This window comes from Myripristis murdjan, chromosome 13 (genome assembly GCF_902150065.1).
Source record: "Myripristis murdjan chromosome 13, fMyrMur1.1, whole genome shotgun sequence".
Lineage (NCBI taxonomy): Eukaryota > Metazoa > Chordata > Actinopteri > Holocentriformes > Holocentridae > Myripristis > Myripristis murdjan.
Genome location: NC_043992.1, coordinates 24082917 through 24103050, shown reverse-complemented (window position 1 = coordinate 24103050; position 20134 = coordinate 24082917). Strand labels below are relative to the sequence as shown.

The 20134-nt window shown below is 41.4% G+C and overlaps 1 protein-coding gene across 2 annotated transcripts in view; it reads left to right on the top strand.

Annotated features, from left to right (window-relative positions):
• The window catches only part of gria4a (glutamate receptor, ionotropic, AMPA 4a), a 132573-nt gene extending 113959 nt beyond the window's left edge, over positions 1-18614 (top strand). Inside the window, exons 15-18 of one of the 2 annotated variants that reach the window (XM_030066832.1) lie at positions 5982-6229; positions 11930-12044; positions 13464-13601; positions 18282-18614. In XM_030066832.1, the coding sequence (XP_029922692.1) occupies positions 5982-6229; positions 11930-12044; positions 13464-13601; positions 18282-18446 (666 nt within the window). In that variant the 3' untranslated portion in view covers positions 18447-18614. Of the gene's footprint in view, positions 1-5981; positions 6230-10109; positions 10225-11929; positions 12045-13463; positions 13602-18281 lie in introns of both variants that reach the window. The other variant, XM_030066833.1, reaches the window with a different exon arrangement.
• Positions 18615-20134: the final 1520 nt, after the last annotated feature.

Here is a 20134-nt window from a genome sequence, read left to right as displayed (position 1 = left end):
CTCAGAAGCCAGCAAGCTATTTACAGCAGACCTAAATCCTTACCCTAACCTTAACCTGAGAAAACCCACACCTACATTAAACCATCTCCAACCAGTAAAACAATGTCTAAAGCTGTTGTTCTCCACCAGTCTAACACTGTGGTGGGTCTAAAGCTGTAAATCTGGCGGTCTTTGTGCCTGTAGCTCAATGATATTGTCTCTTTTTATAATCTATGATTCTCAGAGTTTGCTAATCATAAGTAGAATAGAAAAGAGCAGCAGTAGCAGCTCCAGGATTATTTTCAAAGGCAGGGCCAATTCTTGCACAGGCATGGCAAGCTGTGCACATGATGGAGTGTATGGTGAAAAAGCTCTGAATTAATTATGTTCAACAAGTTGTGGTGATCATGGACCCTAAACAAACCAATTAATTAAAGAGCTTCACAAGCTACTAATGAGACCTTTTATCAAAAGGAAGGCTGGGCTACCTGAAAAATAAAATAAGTTTGCTGTCTTTGTGAAAACTATACCAATACCAAAAATTCTAAGAGACTTTTCCTTACTATGAGTCATAAAATGCTACATTTCTATATATTTCAGAGAGCATTCCCAAACTATTTGACATCAATCAATCAATCAAGTGAGAAGGATTATTAAGAAACTGGTGAAATTAAAGACAGTCTTCACTGAGCCTACCACCAAATTCACTTCAAAGTCTGATCATATAATGTTCAGAGAAATGCCACAGAACCTACGAGCTTCATCCTGGGTAACAACATTGGGAATCAACCACACATAAACAGTGAGATGCCGTGAAAGATAAACTCAAAATTCAAGTGACCTTTACTTCAAAGAATTCTTGCTGATTGTGTTAATCATAAGCAAGCTCTGGTGCACTTTGCTAAAGAAAAGTAAAGTAAAGAAAACAAAAATAACTTTCTAGTCAGCAGCAATAGAGAGCAGACAAAATGCTCATGCTTCTTTCCTCAGTGTGGAAGTGAACAGGTCAAGGTGTGTCTGGTAAATGCTCAGTAAAGCTTGTTGGTTTACTGAGAATGTACATTGGCTACTCCTTGGTTTCCAGTTTCCACATTAAAACTATAGGAAACCATAGCAATGGTGACCATAATTTTATATTGTAGGCCTACTGGTAACTGTGATTACTGCGAATCATGTTACTACTATTGTTTAACATCGTACTTTATGGTAACTGTGCTGACCGTAGTGCTACTGTGTTTATTTTAATATTTAGGTATTATAAGTATTTTTTAGGTGTTTTATTATTAATTGGCAGTAATACTGTAGAAAACAGTGGTTATACCATAGTAAAATCATGAGTCAAAAACCATGGTTTGACTGTATGCCAAAAAACATAATTACTGCAGTTTTATTGCCATAGTAAACCATGGTAAATTGTAGCCAACCAAAGCAAATAACCAAATTATCCTTAGTATGCAAGTGAATTTCATCTAACCTGACATGAATAACAAAAAAAATATATAAAGATTAAAAACTGCTCTTACCATTTTCAAACTGTACAGAAAAGAATTGTAGGTGCTGGTGTCATACAGCGGGCTCCTTCAGTCACAAATCATGCTGAACTGGGCTCACCGCCCACCTTGTGCATGGGACGCTTGCAGTGGAGCTTTGAACTATTTCACGAGAACTCCCAGTCAGTGCAATAAAAGCGCTCAAAGATCACCCTCACTTTCATAGATACACTGTGGTAAGAACAGCCATACTCTCCAGACATCTGCCCTACTGCTTGGTAGAAACTAATGATGTGCCAAAACTCTGGGGGTGATTCATGAGGTAGCCAATCAAATTTCAGGTGTGGCACTGGATAAAAAAAAATAGGGTGAAGAGGGGACTAGAGAAGCGCACAGTTGAGGTATACTGGAGTGGACTGGCACAAAAGGAGGGTGCTGCACTCGAGCAGAGTGAAGCAGAATGGAGTGGAGTAAAAAAGGTCCAGGTAAGGACAGGATGAGTGGAGTAGAGTAGACTAGCTGAAGTGGCTTCACCCATTCATCTATGCAAATTGCAAGAATATAAGCACTCATACACACACATACACACACACACGCAAATGTGAAAAGAGAATGGCAGTGATGCTGATAAAGATTTATATTTTATGCAGTCATGCATAAGGCCAAAATGTACATGTGTTGTGTGTGTACAGTTTACAGTCATGCTTTGCAGAGATGGGTGCATCAATGTGTGTATTTTGAGGTGGGTTGAGGGGTAGTGTGTGTGTGTGTGTGTGTGTGTGTGTGTATGTGTGTGTGTGTGTGTTGGGGGGCACATGTGTCAGTAGGGCTGCAGCAGGCAGTTTGTGCTTCTGTGAGCGGCTCTGGCATCATCAACATAACGAGCGGACTGAAATCTGTGGAGGGTGAAAAAGCAATTTACTCTCCCACAGCTGAGGGGGATTTACCACCACCATTAATTATCTGTGTGTATGTTAGTGTGCATGTGTGTATGTGTGTGTATGTGTAATATTTCTTGTAAAGAGCAATTTAGTGTTACTATATGTAATGTTTTGTATAGTGTAGATGTTTGAAGGTGACTTGCAGCATCCATTACCTACAGCTTCACTCGTTTATTGTAGAATCTAGGAAGAGTCGCGCCATATTGTCACACATCCATCCTGCCAAGGCCAGATGCTGGTTTGTACGTGCACAGACACCGTGTCTCTCTCTCTACCTATCCATCTCTCTTTCTCTGTCACTCACATACACACAGCCGCATACATATACATACTATGCACAAAAGAAAACGCATTTCCTTGGCACAGTCAGAAAAATATGTGCATAGAGAATGAGAAATACGACAGAGGTAATGGACAGATTGAAACTGAGAGAGGAGGAAGGGTAAAAAGGCAGACTTGGGGATAAATAAGTGTGGATGAAGAGTATTTCTTCCACCTGTGAGAATTTGGCAGACAGGGTTAGAAATAAAGAGAGATGGAATGGATGGACAGGACAAGAGAGACAAATGGAGGGAGGGAGTGGTGGACGGGTCTGCTGGTCTACTTCGATGTGAGTGACATTATTATGGGATAGGTGTTCGTCACGCCTTGGCAACACACGCACACACACTGACACACAGACACACCATCCCTCAGGCACTAGTTTCGGTGGCTGAGGCCATGTCTTGTTGCTTGCAGAGCGACAGAATAACACTTATCACAGGGGGAGAGAAAGAGAAGAAAGAGCGAGGGAATAGCAGGATGCTTGTGGAGGATGACAGCTTGACTCCCCCCCTTGTTATTTTCACTCTTGGGTACACACATCCCACATAAACACACATATACGCACACACACACACACATATTGGTGTACAGGAATGCACGGACACAGACACATACATACAAACACACACATAAGCACACAGCGCATATACTATATAAAACAATCTGTTGTATCACACCAGACAGATTTCATCTTGCTACCTTATAAAATGTGGAGAACAAGCACAGAAACTACACCAACAGTTGCACAGCTACTAATATGAACCTACCAGTCATGAACTCATTTAAAGTAGGCACTGAAAGTTGACTAGTCAAGGGAGTAATAATGTTCAATTTTTAATGTGGTTATAAATATCATTCCTTGCCAGAGGATCAAAAAGGTAGATGGAACACAGCATGCGCTCAGCTGCTTCATTTTAATCAAGATCTGTAGGCGTTTCCCACTGTTCACTGACTCTTGAAAATCAACTCCAGCAGCTTGCTGTACATAAGAAAGAATGGAGCAATAAATATTGTATATAAATAAATAAACAAAAACCTAAAAGAACTTTCTACTACATTTTCTACAAATCTAGTCCTGACGCTGTTGCTTTGATAGCAGGGAAGTGGAACAAACATACTATGTGAGCACAATGCGCGGCAGCAGTTTTATTACTCTATTTGAACATAATGCAGAAATAAGTCATGCATATAGTTTTCACTCCCTTTGTTCTCAAGTGAATATCCAAAATTCAGTTTATTTGTCACAATAACAACAGTGTGTTGGCAGAGGATAGCTGGAACTCTCCTTAACCAGGCAGCCTGAGGCTCAAACCTACAGACATCAATAAAGTATTATTTTATTAATAATTGAATTAGTTTTAGTATTATTTCATGATGGAACCAAGCCTGTTACAAGCTGAAAAAAATAATCAGAATATGATGATGGGCATGATTTCTGCTCTATGCTGAAATATGAACAGTGCTTTGCAAAAAATAGCAGCTGTTGGTGCCCATCTAGAGAAAAAGTTTGTCAAGCTCAACAGTGTTTACTGTAGATGCATGTATTACCACCAATGAGGGTGTTTATGAACATAGTTCCTGGGGGCATTCCGCAAAGCAGGATTAGCAATTTAGCCAGACAAGCTTTAAAAAAAATTACATCTTCTGAAATTTTGTTTTGTTATTAGCAAACACCAGCACGGATGACTGAATCACAAATGTAAATCTAGCGTTCAAGTTTTGTCTCCCAGATTCAAACCAGTACCTCTGGGATACAGCATAATCTTTTCACAGTTATCTGGCTAACATTATAATCCTGCTTTGTGGAATACCCTCAAGAACTATCTTCATAAAACAGCCTCACTTGTGTATATCATATTATTTTGTAGATAAATAGATGCCATCCCACGGCACTGCAAAGCGTTCTTGACGATTCAGCTAGTCGACTGCCAGCAGCACTTTTAGAAACAGGAATGTAAGGAAGTGCCATTTTCAGCACAACTGTATCTTTAACATGATGTGTTCAAAGCACCAGAAAATGTCAATGTTTATTTATAACAGACACACAGTATGGGTGTGTAAAAAAAAAAAAAAAAAAAAAAAACCTGCATCAATTCAGGCTTGGTTGGTATCGACATATTAAAGTATACCAGAGTACCTAGCAATCCTAAAGGTATGATTTTTATAAGGTCAAAATCAGATGTGCTTCTTTTTTTGATTAAACTGATACAGAGATGCTGTATTGAGGTGATGTGTTGCAGTGCACAACACACGCCACTAGAGGTCAGTCTCTCCTGGTGGAACAGGCAGCTGAGCTCAGTGTTTTGGGCTTAATTGTGATGATCGCCACATAGCTCTTTATCTTCAGATGAGGTCTTCCAACTACAAAAGCAGTTAATTAGCCAATAATGATAATTTTAAACTGCCAGTCTGCCACCAGCATGTCATCTCCGCTTAGCTCACTGGTGTGTCGTAACCACCGTGTCAACAAATGTCATCGGGTATGAATCTATGTAAGAAGGGTGCTTATTTTCTATCTTTTCATTATTGTATGGTCCATAAGTATTTATGCATAGTTAATTGCATTTTAGCACACAGCATCATAGACTAGATGATGTCACACTCGCTGAAATGATGTAAGACACATGCAGCTCAGCTTTTACATTTTTTTTTTTTTTTTTTTTTAAATATCATCATATACCGTATACCTTGGTGGAATGTCAACAAGGTATGAAAAAATCGATACCGCCCAAGCCTAATCCTTTTTAGTGGTATTTTATTCAATAATATAGGGTCAGATGAAATGGATGGAGAGACAGATGTAAAGGTATAGGTAAAGGTAAAGGTACATATATTGTATCATAGTCACCCACTTGCCTCGGCGGTCTTTCAGCAACAATGGCGACAGCTTGGCCTATTTCAGACACTGGCACCTGCTGAGGTTTAGACGCATTTGCCTATAAAACTAAAACTTGACCCGTGAGTCTTCCAGCAAGACTTCCCTACTTCTCTACACCTGTTCTCTCTCCTCTTCCTTCTCTGTAGCTGATATGCTGTTTACTAGGGAGATGGCTGTCGTCCTCTGGTGTCACAATTTCTCACGGGTCAAATATGGCCACTTGAAATCGCCCTACTTCATCTCTGTTTTCATATCTGTCCTTCCCACTAAACCCTAGCAGCCGCAACAAAATATAGTCTTCTATTTTATCCAAATGAGGGGCTGTTAATCCTCAACTCACCTCTTCTCTTTCTCCTCCCTTCATCCCAGCGGTCCAAAATAGCCGTCTACGAGAAGATGTGGTCATACATGAAGTCGGCCGAGCCCACGGTCTTCACTAAAACCACGGCCGAGGGTGTGGCGAGGGTCCGCAAGTCCAAGGGGAAATACGCCTTCCTCCTTGAGTCCACCATGAACGAGTACACAGAGCAGCGCAAGCCCTGCGACACCATGAAAGTCGGGGGCAACCTGGACTCCAAAGGATATGGGATTGCGACTCCGAAAGGCTCACAGTTAAGGTGGGTGGAGTAGTGTAACAATAGGAAACAGTAACAAAGCTGGTACTGTACTATTGCTATGGTATTCCACCTACCCTGCTGTGCCTTTAACACTACTGGATGTTTCCTAGTTTAATTTATCACTGCTGTCAGATGAAAACACTCTCCTCCCAAGAAATAGAAAAAAAACTATCCCTTTTTTCATTGTTCACTTACATTAATGACAATTTATATTTAAAATCACTTCAATGAGTTTGATTGGCTTTTAGGGACCATGAGCCTTACTTTATAAATTGCATGTGACCAGTCAGATGTAAGTCCATTTATGCAGCAAACCAAATGTTAAAAGTAGTTATAAGGTTTTCACCCAACAGCAGTGATTCAACTTTGGAAAGTGTGTTGATTGTTGTAATTCATCATTCTTCTTCTTAATCTTTTAGTTTCTTGATTTCCATCTCTTTTTCATTGTCTTCTGTCTTTTTCTTACTGTCTCCCCCTCAGTCTCTCTCTTATTCTCACACATATCATTTCTCTGTTAACTTACAGTAGGGGCCGTCAGTTCCATTGCCGTGTCCTGTCATGTCGTATCACCCCTCCAACCACCCCTCCATCTCTGCATCCCTTCCTCTTTCACTTCCTCTCTTTCTCCGCAGGGCCACCTGAGAGGTAACTCTGTCCATCTGCCTGTTGTCTGTCTCATGTCTGTTTCTTTCATCCGCAGAGACAGAGATGGTAGTCGTGATGTAGATGATGATGATGATGATATTGATGATGATGAGAGCTGGATTATGCAGAAAGGAAGTTATTAAATGCCTGTCGCCAGGGGGAGGGGCAGAGCTCCACACTGTTGCCACCAAATTCGCAGCCATAAGGGGGAATTTATAGATGAACAGGAGCCAGAAAGTGAGAAACAGGAGGTAGAGGGGCATGGCCAATGGGGGGACTAGAAACTAAACAAACATGATCCCATCAAAAAAAAATACTGAGTCAAATAAAATCAGTAAGCGTACAATGAACTCTAAACTAATCGACAGTGTTTGCCAAGGCTTTTGAATGCTAATTGGACAGTGCCAAATTAAAACCCAAATCCTGTAGTAATCAATAGTTAATTACCAAGACTGTACCGTGTGGGTGTGCAAGTTTAATGGAAAGAGTAAAACATGGAGGAAGAGAACAAGAAAATGAGTGGCTATTAGTAAAGTGGCTCCTTCCTTAAAGGGATGACATGACTTGAATTTCAATTTTAATTTTTTTTTTCCTCACCTGACACTTATCTTTCTGACTTGTTAGCAAGTGCCTAACAGTCCCTTTATGTCTCAGTGAGGAATGCTAACAAATTATTTTTCAGGTAACCAAGAGGATCGGTGTAGAAACTTTGTCCTCACAATCTGACAAGTGCCTGCTGATGAGAAATAATTTGACTAAATCCACCACTTGCTCTCCCTTCTCTCGCTCCATCTCTGTGCCAGTTTTCCAGTTTTGCCCCATGGATGGCAAAACACAAACAGCACGCTTCACATCCTGTCCTATAACTTCCCCCTGTGTACGGTGCAAAGACGTCCCTCGAAACCCCAGTCACTTTAGCTCCTCCTTTACTATTCAGAAAAAGGTTTTTCCGTTTCTGAGGGAAAAGTGACAGACAGCGGGCGGATAGACCCCTTTTCCAGCTCCCCCAGACACATTCCCGGGACTATCCTCGGTTGTCTCTGGCTTCTCCCAGCCAGCGGAAACCCGGTCGATCAGTTGCGTGCACGTGGCTGGGAGTGTGCACGTCAGGTGAACCTGCCCCTTCTCTTGGTAAACTAATCAGATCGCTAATTTGAGTTGATGATGTTGTTAGTAAGAATGAATGCTCTGCTGATTAAAATTAGTATTATGACTATATTATTATTATTATTGAAGTACAGCTATGTTTGCTATGATTATTGAATATTATTGTTATTATCATGACTTTTGAGGAGTATGTTTAAATTGTTTTAATCCATGCCTCTGTTATGGTGATGAGATATTTTCATGGCTTGTCGATCACCCTGGAGAACACTGTCTCTCTCAAAACCTCTTAATGCAGCACACTTTCTATAGTCAGCCAGCCAAAGCTATATATCTTTATAGAGAGTGTCATGCCTTTTAAAATAGCACTAGGTCGATAATGCATAGTTCATTTTGATAAAATGTTCAAAAACCTAATAGTAGGTGTTTTATATATATACAAATATAATTTTAAGACAGTGAGTTATTTGATATATATTGTTTTTGTCCTGGTATTGCTCAGCATCAAAGTTTAGTTCCAGTAAATAGAGAGAAAATGACTGGATTCCTAGAGCCTTTAATGGTGCAGATTTTATAGATACAGGCCTTTGATCAGGCTGAAAAATAGGCAGCAAGATGCAAAAATCACAGACTGACACATCAAAAGAAAGACAAATAGAGACAGTTTAGGCATTATTTATCCAAGAAATTCAGCTGAACATTCTTGCTCTTTCCCAGCAAGACTCTGCTTCAAATTGTGCTGTTTGCCACCAAACAGCTCCACTACAGCAGCTGGGTGGCTCAGTACCTTGCTCAAGGGCACCTTGACAGAAGTTGTTGAGAGAGGGGATCGCACTGTGCTTTCCCCAGTCATGTCTTTCCCAGCTGTTCCAAGGATTTGAACCAGCAACCATTTTTCCCGAGCCAGCTTCTCTAACCTCCTACTGCTGTCCTGCAGAATGAGCCAGGACTTTCTGATGAATAGACATGCATACAGAGAGACAGACTAACAAACAAGCAGACAGGCAGACAGGCAGAAACCTTTTTGTTGGGATGAGGCCAGCTGATTACAGCATCTCAATGAGAGAAGGGAGGGAAGCAGAGGATGGCGACAAAAGAAGCGAAAGATTGGAAAGCCTTTTGAGGGCAGTTTTAAAAAAGAGAGAGAGATGCCAGACAAAAAAAGAGAGAGGACAAAATTAAATTAAAAAGGAAATGTGGAGGGTAAAATGGCAAAATCATACAGCTCCCATAGCCCTGATGGGTAAATGTTTGTGAAGCACTGTTGTGAACATGATTATAGCCTTGCATCCAACTGATGGTGCACAGGCAATATTTTTAGGCAGCAGCGACTGTAGCAAGATTCGTGTTTGGCAAATTCAAAGCAGGCAGCATAGTGGGTGAAATGATTTTGTCCAGTGTTGTTGCCACAGCTATTGTCTACATTGTTTTAAAATGTGGCATTATCTTGGTCTCTAACATACTTTTGTGCACACAAACCCACTCAGATTCCACTTTTCTACAATGACTCAATGCAGTAAACCTGCCAAATATAAAGAGCTTAGCTGAATGCATATGCACACACAGCATGAGTGTGTGATATTTAGCCCTCTGTGTCCCTGATTTTTTGTTTGGAGGTCAGTGCCTTCAGGGGTGTGAGCAGGAGGGCTGTAGGGGATCGGACACACACTCACACACACTCACACACAGACTAGCAGGAAGCTAACAGACGAGCAGGAGGAGACAAGAGCACCATCAGCAGGCTGCTAAGACCTGGTTAACACACTTTGTATCAGCAATCTGACACTCACTTTGGAACAGCCGCTGTAAGTGCATCACAGGGAGAGACGGGGTGGTGTAAACAGCCAAAAAGAGAGAGAAGGGAGAGAAGGAAAGAAGTGAAAAGTTAAAAATAAAAGAATTAACTAACTAAAACTTGTCTTAGGGGAAAGAGAGACAAGAGAGAGAGTGTTGTCTCGGGTGTATCATCCCCCACTAACCTACATTGTACCCTCAACCCTTTTGCCCTCTTGCTCCCTCTGTCTCCCTCCCCTTCCTCCCTTTGGCTGTGGACCGCGTCCATCTTGTCTGTCTGTCCCTCCCTCCTCTGCTCTGACCAAACTATCTTATCTGTCCCTCCTTTTATTTAAAGAAACGCGGTCAACCTGGCCGTGCTAAAGCTCAACGAGCAGGGCCTGTTGGACAAATTGAAAAACAAGTGGTGGTATGACAAAGGAGAATGTGGCAGCGGGGGAGGGGATTCCAAGGTTAGCCCTCACTGTCTGCCACCACCCCTCCCACCCCCCTACCCCCACCACCACGAGGGGCCAGGGGCCGCTCACTGGCTGGGCAGCCTGCGACGGCCCCCGCCCTGGGGATGTAATGCACGCATCTGCCCTGGCGAAGAGTTGAGAAGAGTGCAGGGAGGGCCAAAGTAACATCTCAACTGTCCTGAGACAACCCACAGCCTTGAAAAGCAGGTACAACGCTGCATCTGCTGTCACTGGTGTGTGCCTTTTTGTGTAAAAGTTTCAGACCCAGTGACAAAGATGCAACGCTTGTAATGTCTCCTCAGACAACACGCACAGGAATAAAAGATAAATTACTGTCTGGATAATGTAACAAAAATAAAGCAATTTGCCCTGTACTTTTTGAGGCCCCAGCGGCAAATTGTACAGTTTTCTCACCTTTTGTTAAAGCGCTTCCTATCCATTTGAGAACAGGACAGTAGTAAGATGATCTATTTGGAAAAGCAGAGAAAAAAATAATTGCATCTTATCATGCAGGAAAATTTGTCCACTGTTGACGATGCTCAGCGTTTGGCAAGATAAATCAAGCACACTTGAAATATTTAAAGCCACGATCGAATGCATTTGGCCCTGGTCTGGTCTTGCATGGTTTCTCTCAGGAAGGACAGAGAGCGAGGAGATGCAGAGTGGGGTTGAATGGTAGGATGGATGGAAAGGGAAAGAGGAGAGCAAATACTGTCACGGCAGGAATATTCGCCCTCTAGTGGCTGCTCTGGGGAGAGGACAGAAAGAGAGTTGGAAAAGAGGGAGATACCGAGGTGAACGCAGTTGTTCCATCAGCAGCAATACTGCCGGTCAAGTGCATGTCAGGTAAAAGAAGTTTTAAATTGGTTTAAAGGAAAAAGCAGGCCCAAGAGCAAATGTAGCTCTCTGATTCTTTCAGGCTCAGCTTGACTAAAGGCCCAGAGGGGATGAATAATTGATAAATGCAACACACAAGCACTGGCCAAAGTCCCCCTTAGCTTCGAATATTGTCAGGATTTTATCAGTTCTATTTGGAAATATGTAGCTCTGTAGCTCTCTCACTTTAATGCAAAAAAGTTTGGAGAATGAGCAATAGAGCAACTTAGTCGAAATGAAAGGTAAAACCAATATCCCACCATCATCCCTCTTATAAAATTTAAATAAATTGCCCCTCTGTATTCTAAGAGTTCACCAAGGTGCAGGCACAATGAAGAGATTTATTAGGAGAGGGAAAAGGGATCTAGGTGAAACAAGAACAAGATCATGTCTATAACAAGATAACAGCTTCCTCTGGCCTCTGAAGGCAGAGGAGTTTATTAAATCCTCATACCCAGGCCTGCCTGACTGTATCTCACTCTCCCAGCTTTAGCACAGAGCCAGCCCGTGGCCAATAGTCCTGGCTTAACAGTACTTGCCTCTGGTTCATGATAGGATCGGCTGGGGCAGCATGGGTGTGTTACCTGAAGTGACAAAGGGGGGTCCCACTCATATGTCTGTAGCTCGCTTTAGCCCCTCGCTCCCCCCAGCCCCTCCTCAACGAGCATACACACATGTACTCAGTGGGATCCATACTAGGTCACTTGATGTGAACAAAAGTACCTTTCTATGTGACTGAGCTGTGCAATGCAAATGTGAAATACCCTAATAACATAAAATAACATGACCTATGATGTTATTTATGTTATTTTTACACGCGAAGAACCCCGGTAAACCTTGCAGTTTTGAAACTGAGCGAAGCAGGCGTCTTAGACAAACTGAAAAACAAATGGTGGTATGACAAGGGAGAGTGTGGACCCAAGGACTCTGGAAGTAAGGTCAGTCTCACGCTGCTGCGGCCCACAGAACGTTAGCCTGAAACTCTCATCCTCAGTAACGCTCCAGATTATTGCAACTGTTGTTTAGCTTAGCAATGGCATTTGCAATACCATCTCAATTAGCCTGAAACATATCTTGAATATGCTCCATGTAAGACTGCAACTGTCCATGTAGGCTAGTCACTACCAGCACTTTGCCTGTTTCTATTCTGATGGCACATAGTGGACCATAGATATTTTGTTTTTGAATATGCACCTAATTAGACTCCAATTGTTTCATTTACTGGAAAAAAAAAAAAAAAAAAAGCATGTGCTACAAAACAATCAAAAATTTGGTCTAAATTTTGATTATCTTATTCATTTTTATGCTTTCTCTGTGATCACATAGACTGGCCCATGGATGCTAGTGTGTAACTCACCAGATCAGAATGCAACTTTCTGATTAGCTGTAGCATCAGCATAACATCTTTTCGTGATTTCCATTCGCTACTGACTAGCTTTCATATTTCTGTTGTGATCAGAGCCACCTCCAGTTTTACAGCTCAGTGACAGTATTGGGTAGTTAAGCACTAGAGCTGAATTCCACCTCTTATCTCCAATTACAACACTGGAAGCAATATTTTAAATGAGCTCTTCAAACAGGAAGACGTTTGTCATGTTGATAATATAGAACATGAGAGGTGCTCTAGATTTTCAAACTACTGGAGCCTTGAATGCAAATCACCGCTCAGATAAAAACCTGCTGTGATTTATTTATAGAGATTTACTTTGCAATTTGTTTAACATTCGTGTTAAATTAGATGTTTTAATTCACACTGTGATTTAAATATTGTTGCAGCTGTAGAAATGTGCAGTGTGTTGTAGTTGTAGTGAGTGTCACAGTTGCCCTACTGTAGTAGTTGTGGTGGTGATAGTAACTCTAGTTGTCATTGTAAAAGTAGAATGTTATCAGTGAGACAATAAATAATACCACAGTGCACTGTTATATAGTATTGCAAATGTGTAGGTAGTACAGTAGTAACACCAGAATGTATGTATGAACCTGACTGCTTTTTTCTTGATCTGATGATTTCCATTTCTCTGTGCTGTCTAACCCTGTGTACCCTATTATCCCTGCTTTTTTCCTACTTCTTCACCTCTCCTCTGCCCTTACTCTCACCTTCCCACCTCCACTTTCTCCTTCCTACCTTCCCTTTCCTTGTTTCCCGTCATATGCCTCTACTCTTTCTCATTCCTCTCCTTTCATACTGTCCTCTTGCTCCCGCCTCCTGTCGCTCTTCATTTTCCTTTTCATCCCCTGCGCTCCTCTCCCTCCTTACTCCCTCTACATCCATTTCTCCGTCTTTTGCTCTGCTTCCCTTCCTCTTCCTCCTCACTTCCCAACGCCTGTTCCCCATCCCAACCACTCCCACTCTTCAGGACAAGTCATCCCAGGCTCTGAGCCTGTCCAACGTGGCAGGGGTCTTCTACATCCTTGTGGGAGGCCTGGGCCTGGCCATGCTGGTGGCCCTGGTTGAGTTCTGCTACAAGTCACGGGCCGAAGCCAAGCGCATGAAGGTGGACCTTAGCCCCCCCCACTGCCCCAGCCCCTCCCCCAGCACCCAGAATCTAGCCACTTATAGGGAGGGGTACAACGTGTACGGCTCCGAGGGGGTCAAGATATAGGGGTAGGATTTAGAGGCTCCCATATAGGTGGGGTAATGGTGGTGTTGATCATGGTGGTGGTGCTGTAGATTACTGTATTGTCGATACAGATGTTGTTGCAGCAGCCCCACGCAACCGTGTCGTTGTTAATGTGGTGATGAGGATGTGGTCAAGCATTGTGGAACCAACATAATTCTTCATGTTTTTATTTTCCCCCATGGTGAAATCTAAGTACGTTTCTTATTTTTTTTGCAGTTTTGTTTATTATTGGCCTAATATTTTCTCAGGGTTTTGATTTGCTCTGTGTTCTGTTATGGCTGTTATGTTTCATTATGTAGCACTTAGCACCCCGGACTAGATTGGGGGTTTTAGCTTTGTGTGACTACAGATTTGGTTCCATCGTCTTTGGCTGCAGATGATGATGATGATGATGATGATGATGATGATGATGATGATAGTGATGGTGATGTTCTTGGCTAATGACTTGACTAGGCACCTGCATTGTACCCCTAGGTAAGATTGAATAAAAAATAATAATAGAGCGGGGATGCACAACTCCATCTTCAGAGGTTACCCCACTGCCCTTTGGTACAGTTTTCTGTGTCGCCCACAAGGGAATGATAGAAAAGGCATTTCCTGGTGTGTCAGTTTTAGTGTTCATCACAAGATGGATCAACTTGATCTCTCAAAGAAGTACCTTATAGCCTGAAAAATATTAACTGAGGTTATATTTTAAGATGTGACATTATATCCCCTCGCCAAGCTGCTACAATGTAAAAATGCTATACTTCATTTACCTAAGAGTCTAACAGTCTTTTAGTCTTCTTCATCAAAAACAGTGAGTCCCACCCCATGTAGCTGTGAACTTAAGAGCAGCTTGTGCATGTACTGTCGATTTTTACTTTTTAGGGGTAAGTGAAGGGGCTTTATGAAACATTTTCACCCACAAGGTGACAAATGTCATTCTTAATGTCAATGTAAGCACAGCCTCTGTCAGTAATTCTCAATAATGTAACAAGACCGTTCTCAGTGATCCCTGTAGCACTCTCACAATGCAAGAGAAAGGCTGGCTGAAGTTATTGTGAAAGCTCAAAATCTAGTGTTTGTACAATACCTCTTAAGGCTAGGACACACTGAACCAATTGCACCGTCAGAGTGAGTCTGGGTTTTCAACTGCCTGAGCAAAGTTTTGCTGGATCTGATTATAAAGTCAGTCTGCCTCATTCTTTCCATTCAAGGTAATGTACCTTAGCTGTGAGGTTAAGAAAACAAATGAAAAAGGAGGGAGACTTCTTTCCCATTCTCTTCACACCATGAAAAAGGGGTTTACTCCAATGACAAAACGTCATTTTCAGCCAAACAATATAACTATTTAACAGTGGCTAAACATAGTGTTGACAATTGATAATGCTGTCTGTACTTGTTGGGTATTTTACAATAGCTTCAGATGTAACCAAGCACGACTGAGGACTGGAACTGTTTTCTCAACTTATTTGACCGGTCACACTTGAGGGTACATAAAATGTGGCTTGATTGGTGTGATCTTGTCTGCACATTGTTGTTCCCTTGTACCAGGCAAGTTGTTAGGAGCAAGTAGCAGGTGTAACAAAGGGATGAGGGGAAACTCAATCACCACTGACTGACCTTTTCGTCAGCTCTGTTGGCTAATTGCTGGCACTACTCCCTGTCTATATTCCCCTATATTTCATCTGTCAAAAGGAGTTGTGCACCCCTGCCTTGGAGGGCCCAATCAGGAAACACTTTGGCACCTTAAATCCACCCCGACAACTTCCAAAGAGCCCAGTCACCTTCTGTGGAGGAATAACTGACCAAGCAAACACTTCATACAGAAAGGCTACTTAGCGGTGCTTTTAAAAATGACTACTTATTTACGTATGTAGAAGAGCAGTTAACTGAAATGAAATGAAAGGAAACATTGGAACTTCATTTTGATGACCTGCCTGTAAACTTTTCATAGGCATGTTCAGGCCAAATGAGTGAGGAAATCAGCAGTGTCAGTGCAAGTACCCAGGATGCAGAACATATTAAATATTCACTTTTAAAAACTTGTGATGTAATTTTATTTCATGGTTTAAACTCTACCCTATGATGCCACGCTAGTCGTCCACTCTGGATCTACTTGCAGTTTGTCCAAAGTCGATGGTTCTAATGAGTTTTATGTTCATGTTTCATGGCCAGTTGTGATCAGAAGGTGTTCACTGATCCCCTGAAAATCATCCTGGGTACTTTTAGAGTCACTTGTTCCATCTTTTATTAGGCTTTCAGTTGAGCTGTACATCAACATGACAGCTCACATTAAAAGAGGGGGAAGAGGGACAAATCTTTCCTCTTTTCTCTCTCAGCCACAGACCCTAATACTGCTGGAATACTCAACTTGCTTCTCCTGGAGGCCACTTTGGCAAAATGACAGGAGCCCAGGGGCCAGTTAATAAACAAACATTAACATTATTTATCAGAGGAAATGAATAAACATTAAAAAAAAAAAAAAAAAAAAAAAAAAAAAGCCCATAACTCTTTGCATAACTTTCTTTGCAATTCTTTATTTTCAAATGAACTGACTTATTAACTAAATGAATTTGGACAGTTTATGGACAGTTGGCCTACATAACAGAGAAATCACATATTTACCTACATTTAACAGCAGCCGCATTTTAGTTTTAAATGCTTTGGTTACATTTGAATTATATAACAAAACATATAGCTGGAAACTGTTTCATCTCTTCCACTCAAATGTTGGAATGATTCATAAATCAAAAAAAAAAAAATCATAAACATACCAGCAACAGAATGAAAACCCTGTTTAGGCTTAGGCTCTTAGCATGAAATACACAGTTATGGGATCAGAATTATGGTCATTAATAGTTTTGTGTCACCGTTTTTGCTCACTGCACACATCACTGATATGCAGTGACACCAATGGGACACTGCTGAACAAACATTAATCATCGATATAAATATAAAAAAAAAATAATCCCAGTGTGAATAAATTTATTTCCATTGTGAATCAGAAAATGGTCACCGGGCCCCTCAGCAACAAAGGCCAGTTTGGCCCGTGGGCTGTGAGTTGAGTATCACTGTATCAGAGGTATTTGATGATAACTCATGCAGCCGAAATCAGTCTGAAGAATTTGCTTTTATAAAGGCCAGTGAGCAGTTTTCAAGCAGAGACTCAAACTGTTGTATTTCAAAAAGTGAGGAGGTAATTGAGCTCACGGATGCCAAACCACAGCATCCAGCCATGTTTCCTTTCCAAGCATTTTTTTTTTTTTTTACAGATGTTAGCCTCTCAGGCATGAAAGTATGAATATCACTATCTCTTTGTGAAAGCCCTGTTATTCAGGTTTAGATACTTGGCACCAACAAAACCTATACAAACCCATGTAATCTGGAAAAAAAATGCATTGTTGTGTTGATCTGAAAATTCCAGAGATGCAAGGTTTTTAACAGACAAACGATAAAAACTTTACTGAAACCTCACGGAGTAGCCTGTTCCTGTGAAGTGTCGTCCTTCTCTGAGCAGTATAGCCAGTCGATCCCTCTCTATAAATCTGAAACCTGGAAAGAAAGTCACTCCTTTATGTCTTCCTTTTGTCTTTCCAAAATCCTCACCTTCCAAATCCTATCCTCTCAAATCCTCACCTTATCTTTTTGGGATTATTGATGACTCAGACCCCAGAAATGCATGGTCACCTATGAAATGCAGATGTCTACAACCTTATACCTACTTTCTCGACTCTGTACGTCGTCTCTGTTGATTGTTGCCTGCTTTTTAGTTCCTTTCTGCCTTTATTAAAACAATGTAAGTGTTTGCACAGTATTTGATAGCCTGGTAGTTTGTGAGATGTGAATGTGTTTTAGGGCGCGTTCACACCAAGCGTGTTTGGGTTCAGCTGAACTCTGGAGCATTTACTCTTACTCTAACTCCACTGAAAAATTTGTAAGGAGTTTCAATTACAGGAAACAATCCCAAAACATACAAGTGTTTTTGTAGCTCAACCTTTGTTCCATACAGTTTTATGGGCATGGATGGATGTTTACTGCTGGAAGCCTATAGCGTTTAAAAATACAAACTACAATCTGGACTGATGTTCAAGTTCTGTTATTTCCGCACAATTTTGTGCTTGGTAGGAACATCAAAGAGGGGCAAATTAAGGCAAAGCGATTTAATTACGGTCACTTGAATCAGGTTTGTTCAGAGTTACTCGGCTCTACAGCTGAAAAATCAAATATGACATGATTGGTAACCAAAACATAAAAATGCACAAAAGTAAACTTTTCAACTACAGTAAATATCCAAAAAACTGTTGGTGTGATCGCACCCTGAGAGAACCCTCACCTGTCTGAATGTTATTGATGTGTGTGTGCTTGTGTGTGTGCACTGCCACATGGATGTGTGAGTGTGTGTGAGAGCACATGCATTCATGTGCATGTGCGTGAATGCAAGCAGTTGCATTTATTGTATATTCCTATATTTATGAGTGTTTTCATACAAAATCTCCACTCTGCCTCCCCTCCCTGACCCTGTGCATTGTCACCCTTTTCTCCTCCTCTCCTCCATCTCTTCGTGTGTAGCTGTCGTTTTCTGAAGCCATGCGCAACAAGGCCCGACTGTCCATCACAGGAAGTGTGGGGGAGAATGGGCGTGTCCTGACGCCAGACTGCCCCAAAGCCGTGCACACTGGCCACGCCTCCCTTCGACACCCCGGCCTTGCAGTGGTCTCCTCTGGACTGCCCTGAAAACCAAAAACACCTGCTGTGCCTTATAAACACAGATATACAGACTTAAACAGCCACACACACACATACACACGTACCAACATATGCTTACATACAGCCGCATATTAGCATACATAAGCTTGTGCACACACAGACGCACATACACAGAATCACATACACATTCAAACATACATGCACACCGTTACAAACACTCAGATTCATATTTGAACACGCAGACACACACAACACATTCATTTTTACGTACACACGTTTCACACACACACAACACACCCACACACACACCACACACACACACACACACTCACACACACACACACTGCGCCATCGTCATCTCACTTCCTGATGCCATTGACATTCTTCACAAGAGACAAGTGAAAAACAGCTGCGGAGTGAATGGTGGGACAAAAACGATGGACAACTCTGACTGTCACCCTCACAGCATCCATTTTTAATTTTGGGGAGGATACTACTCACATGGACGAACCGACAGGAAGCCCAGCACAGACTTATCATTCATGAAAAATGAACTATGAACTGTGAACACGACAACAAAATCAGTGATGATGATGATGTGATGAAGATGCTGATCACAGGTGATGACAAAAATACAAAACAACTTCTTCTCTGTTCCGTTCTGGATTGGACATTATCGGCCGACGAGCTGCACACGCTGACAACGCCTTACTGAGACAAACATTTTCATCATCATCATCATCATGACCATCATCATCCTCATTTTGACTTGCCTGCAAAGACTGTCAGGTAAATCACCCTTAGAAGACCAGAAAACTGTAAACTTGAAACTTTGGACTGTGCAAACCTGCTACTTTGCCATGGACTGTTCAAACTGAATGAACATGCTTTCTTACTACGCATATAGAATGGTTTTCTCGCCCAAAGCAGCGAGATAATCAGCCAACATAGAACAGAAATAACCTCGAACACACATATGGCCAATTACAGCCATAGAATACACAGGTGTTTGTAAAAAAAAAAAAAAAAAAGGAAAGGAAAAACAAACAAACAAACAAACAGACAGTAGTAATTAATGAAATCCTTCATCAACAGCATCATCATGACAGTAGTTATGCTAAATAGTAAATAGATGATTAATTTTTTTGCCAAGTTGGAAACTGGAGGTTAAGCTGTATATTCTGTGATAACTGATGAAAAAAATCACATGGGCAGATCTCAAATGACTACTGACAAAAAAAAAAGTGCTTCTCAACCTGAACATTAGGACTGTCCAGAGGGTTGCAAAATGATTTTTCTGAGACACAAGATGATTCAAGAAATGAGAGATCGTATTTCAAACGTAAGTACATTATCACATTTAAAAAGGTTTTTTTTTCCTGTGCTAAAGAAGAATAATTGCAGCCTCCAGGTCTCCTCAAATAATTAACAAAAATAGCCTGACGAGGGAAAGTAAAACTCATCATTTGGTGTGAAATTTTTTATTATTCTTTGCATGTTGGCCAACCGTGGGGTGTAGAGAGTAGTAAAACCATTCATTTTGAAGGGTCACAAGTTTAAAAAAAAAAAAAAAAAAAAAAAAAAACAAGGTTGAGAACCGCTGCCCCATGCTGTGTGCACTTCATTTGACTTGACCCACAATCACTCCGCTACAACGTACAATTTCTTTGAAAGTCGTGTATTTAATGGGGAATTTTGGGTGTCATTTGAGATCC